The sequence below is a fragment of the Pagrus pagrus genome (assembly GCF_965226575.1).
Source record: "Pagrus pagrus genome assembly, chromosome: 7".
NCBI classification, from domain to species: Eukaryota; Metazoa; Chordata; class Actinopteri; order Spariformes; family Sparidae; genus Pagrus; species Pagrus pagrus.
The window spans coordinates 6,819,756-6,824,799 of record NC_140191.1 but is presented as its reverse complement, the minus strand read 5'-3'; the positions used below and the strand labels follow the sequence as shown (position 1 = coordinate 6,824,799).

Here is a 5,044-nt window from a genome sequence, read left to right as displayed (position 1 = left end):
CAGCAAGACACAAAAAAGTAGGAAATTCCCCTCGTCTTGTCTGATCTAACAAAGGAAGTATTTGCTGGCTGTGGAGGAATTTCAGAGCAACTTTTGCCAAATGATAGACCGAGCCCACTGCAGAGAGAGAGAGAGAGTGTGTGTGTGTGTGTGTGTGTGTGTGTGTGTGTGAGAGAGAGAGTTACTGCCCTGGCTGGCCGGAGCGGTTTGCCAACTCAGCTGTAAATTTCTATTTGGTATCTCAGTTATGAAATGAGTCCATCCCTCGTAGTGACACAAAATGTTTTTTTTTTTTTTTTTTGGCATTTTAATTAAGTTTATGTGCACATATAAATATAATCTTTAACACCATATCCCGACAATTTAAATATAAATAAATACAAATAAATACATACAGGCTGTACTGGTACATGATAACAATTCTGTAGATAATCCTTGAACCTAAACTCTCCAGTGAAGAGCTGTGTCGTCGACAGCAGAGAGAGTCTGGCCTACTACAATCTCAGGTCAGCATAAATAATGTAGAAAAAGTGCCTAAAATAGAAATAATGTTTCAAACTGTTACAGTTTATAGGATTCAAAAAAATCAGCAGCGCCTGTTCAGCCACAAGCATTATCTCCATTGAGATTTCAACATTTCTACATCACCATGAAGATGAATAATACACATTTTTTTAAAAATCTTTCAGTAAAGCCCAAACTTTTGGCACTGTGCAGAGCTTTGTGTCCTCACTGTCAGTATCAGAGTCATTTTAAAGTGCAAACACACCGAAGAAAGTCTTGCCCTCTTCTGTCTCCAGCTCTGACAGCTGGTTGGTTTCCGTCCACAGTCTGTCACCTCTGTTCAGCTGAAACACTGCGCCCAGGTAGATGGTGTTGTACCAGCCCCGTCCGTCGCTGTAGCTGTCCTCCTGAGCAGTGTTCTGGCACGCCGACCTCACCGCGCTCATCAGAGACACATCGCTGCCCATGGACTCTGAGGAGCGCGAGATCCTGTGGCTGAGAGGTGTGTGGTGTCTTCCTGCTCCCTCCTCTTCGCCATCGCTGCAGGAGACTCTGAAGGACGCCTGGCTGTAGACGAAGAAGAGGCCGGTCTGCGGGATGACGATCTTGTTGTCCACCAGTCGGAAGCCGCCCTGAGCGAACGCCTGGCCTTGACCGCTCTTCCACTCCACCTGGTCTTTCGAACCCTCGTCTTCATCATAGGTACCTGGACAAGGAACGAGAAGAAGCGCTGTTACAGCCGTGAAATGCCTCGACTCTTCTCTCCACAGGGTGATAAACACAGGAGTGAATACTTAACAGGTGTATTACTTGGAAAGTGGAATGAAAGATTGCCTGAAGCTAATGAATAACTTATGCAACAGCTTCCTTATAGAGCTTCTGACTAACACAAGCAGCAAATATCACACAAGTGGAAGAACGAGTCTGAAAGGTTCCTTTGAGAGCCGATGGATGAGCCCAGTGTTTGCTTAGCACCAAATCAAGGTAAGCTATGACTCACCTTCTAAATGGATGGCTGACTTGGCTTTGCTGCTGATGCGCCTCAGCGTGGAGTGGGGATCTGAGGAGAGGAAGACAAATGTGAGCTTGTCTCGAATAATCCACAAAGACTCGAATATATCTCACAAAGCACCCATGCATATAATCACCTGTTTTCTCAGCAGTGTCCGTCTTGGTTAGTGCTTCTGTTTGGCCTGATTGTATCTGTAAGGAGAGAGAAGAAAAAAAAGATTAGAGATATAAACACAACTATTTGTTGCCAGAAAAATACAGGGTTTTTAAAAAGATTTCTAATCCTTACCAGAGTTTGTGGCTTCCCATTCCAGTACCAAGCAAACAGCAGGACGCCTCCGAAACAAAGTGCCGCAACGAGAAGGGTCGCAGACAACTTCCACATCCGCCCTGCGGATGACTTCTTTTCTATCAAGACTACTGTCCTCTTCTCAGGACCCGTCTCCACGTCACCTGGAGCTGTTGTGTATGCCACCATACTGTGCGCAAATCTGCTCTTTGTCTTGACTGCTTGCTGTTTAGAAATGTCTACGAACTGAACACTTGGCTGGATGCTGTACTGTATCTTCCAGTGCTGTGGTAATACTTCTCTCTTTGTGTTGCTATTGTGCCGGAGTGAACTTCTGCCAGGGAGCTTGTAGTATTTATGCTGTGGCAGCTGCTTTTGCAGAAGGGAAACTCCAGTGATGTCACTGTAAGCGGAGACAGTGCAGGAGGCAGTGGCAGAGCAGCCTGGGCCACGGAGAGAACAGAGCCCAAACGAGAGGGAAAGAGAAGTCACAGAATTTTTAGCGGAGTTTCACCAGAGCACGGAACCCGACGGGAGTCGCGGTTTGAGGATGGGAAAGTGGTCGGTCGCTACTTTTGGGTTTTGAAAAATTACACAGTGTTGTAACACACACACACACACACACACACACACACACACACACACACACACACATTCATGCACAAACACTTAAACTACTGTACACACACACTGAGGCAGACACAAAGTCATAAACACATACTGAGCTCATTACTGAGTAAAGCCACCCACAGAATGTAAGCTGAGTCTGTTAGTGCTGAGGTTTACACATGAATCCACGGCTCACCGACATTTTGAGGTCCAGCCGGACCAGATGTTTTGAAATACCACAAAAATGTGAGATTGTGTAAACAGTCCACCTGTTCACCAGTTATCTTGGAAAACACTTCACTGCAACCGCCCCCTAATTAGCCCTAATCAGCACTTTATAAACACATAGTTAATGGGTTTTAACTCACCATAATCAGTGAGGGAATGTAACTAAGTCCATCTACAATTTTAAGGTACTTGAGTATTTCCATTTTCTGCTGCTTCATACCACACTTCGTTACATTTTAGAAGCAAATATTGTACTTCTTACTCCACTACATTAATTTAATAGTTTTAGTTACAAGTTACCTTTCAGATTACATGCTGTATCAGAGCTAAAAGAGTGCATCTTTAAATTAATGTATTTTATCAACAATCAGATTAAAAACACCCCACTGATTCCAATAATCAGAAAAATATTGATTATCAGAAAATTGATCGACACAGTATACAGTAAATATCTGTATAATTAACTTTTATTTGTACTTTTGATACTTAAGTAAATTTAATATCAGATACTTTTAAGTCTTACTTAAGTACTATTCGTACGGGTGACTTTCACTTTTTCCAAAGTAATATTTTAAAACGATATCTTTACTTTTACTCAAGTATGACTTTTGGGTCCTTTTTAAAAAAACTGACTTTAATGTAGTTGGAAGTCTTAGTTGGTGTGCAACACCTTTAACTATTACATCTGTGTTTAACAATATTATCACTCATTATCTGTTGATACACCGGCCTCTTACGGGTGCCAGTGGGAAAAGTTATGGTTGTTAATGAGCACATTAATAAAGATCTGCTGATAACTACCATCCAGTGTGTTCAGTGCTTCATAGAAGAGTTTAAAGGTGCTACAAGGAACTTCAAACTGATTGAAACAGTCTCAATTTAATACTGATCCTTATCTATGATCTACATCAGCAAAATAGGCTTTCAGCGAGAAGATTGGCTATTTATAACTAAATTAGTCCCTATTTTAATCTTAAGCTTTACCTTATAATCTGCGGTTCAGTAGCATTGCCTAATACCAACACTTAAAAAACAGTATCAAAATCAGTAATTACACAGATCACATACAATATATTACAAAAAAAATGATATGTAACCTTTATTTAAAGTCGCTTTAAGTGCCGCTAAAATTAAGATCTCATTTTCACAAGAGATCTGACTTCTTAGAAATATGTATAAATTCATAAAGTCAAAACTTACATACATTAAAACTTACAACTTAAAATACTGCCATGTAAAATACAAATGCATAACTTCAGTGTTTAATGTGTTAAAATGTCCCTAGAGTACCATGTTGTTTCTTTCTCGTTATGTCATCTCGACACAAAAACAAATTATCTTTGAAAACTACCCCAGTCTCAAAAGAGAAAACTGTTAAAGCAGAACTTGGCAGCTCTCATTATTCAGTTTCAAAACAGGAGCATGATGTAACTCTGTTCAAACTGCTTGGCAAACTGGTTTTTACACTTCTCCTTATTGGTCTCTGTCCCTGTGCCGGTTTCCCCGTTTCACTTTCCCACCTGACTTTTTGTGTTTGAGGCAGATGTTTCCAATGGCTTTTTGCCACACATGCCTGAAATGCCTGTTTTCATTTGGCAGCGCTTAAGCAACACTTATGGACCTCTTTCCCAATCACTTTCCCTTTTGTAATTGTTCTGTTTGTTTGCTCGGAGCGCGGAGCGGCTTCAAGTGAATTTTTGCGTTTGTGTGACTTGGAAACCTTTCAGGACTCAAGTGCTGTGACGCTGAATATTAACACTGTAGTTTTAAATGTGTGTGTGTGTGTGTGTGTGTGTCTGTGTGTGTGGTTGTGTGTGTGTTCGTGTTTCGTTATGTGTGAGATGAGTGGCCCTTGACTGTATCGTTCCGACCGCAAGCTGTTACAGGATGATATCACTGTCACCATCATCATATGCACCCACATGACGCGCAAACAAACAAATACATATAGCCTCTGTGAACTTCCTCCTGCTCACCCACCTCCTCTCGATAAAGATTCACGAAATGAAGCAGCTAGTTATCATATCCGGTGAGCTCAGACTGCACAGGAAGCTCGTATCCAAGCTACATTACTCATCGTATTCTTAGTTTGCAGACATTTATCCTCTATATGTCAAAGTAAAATGGTATCAGAGGACAATTGGTATCCCATGCACGTAACACACAAGTATTCAAACTCCAGGAAATGGAGGGAACTTGGCCGGAAGAATTTAATTTGCTTTTTCATCACACCCCAAATTAAAAATAAACAACTCTGTACCCAACAGCACTGTCGGGAGATTGTGTGAGCTCATGAACGCTCACTCATTCTCACATTTTGTGGTCATGTGAAAAGATTACAAGGCTGGGAGACTGAATCTTTAACCTTACAGACATTTTAGATTGTGAAACTCCCACAGACCA

General features: G+C 41.4%; 1 protein-coding gene across 1 annotated transcript; it reads right to left on the bottom strand.

Annotated features, from left to right (window-relative positions):
- Nucleotides 1-346: 346 nt before the first annotated feature.
- Nucleotides 347-2,135, bottom strand: tnfb (tumor necrosis factor b (TNF superfamily, member 2)). The gene is made up of 4 exons (XM_084357000.1): nucleotides 1,805-2,135; nucleotides 1,653-1,707; nucleotides 1,505-1,564; nucleotides 347-1,210 (listed from the first exon to the last, which is right to left on the bottom strand). The coding sequence occupies exons 1-4, from the start codon at nucleotides 1,991-1,993 to the stop codon at nucleotides 753-755; spliced, it is 762 nt and encodes a 253-aa protein (XP_084213126.1). The 5' UTR covers nucleotides 1,994-2,135; the 3' UTR covers nucleotides 347-752.
- Between the last annotated feature and the right edge of the window lie 2,909 nt (nucleotides 2,136-5,044).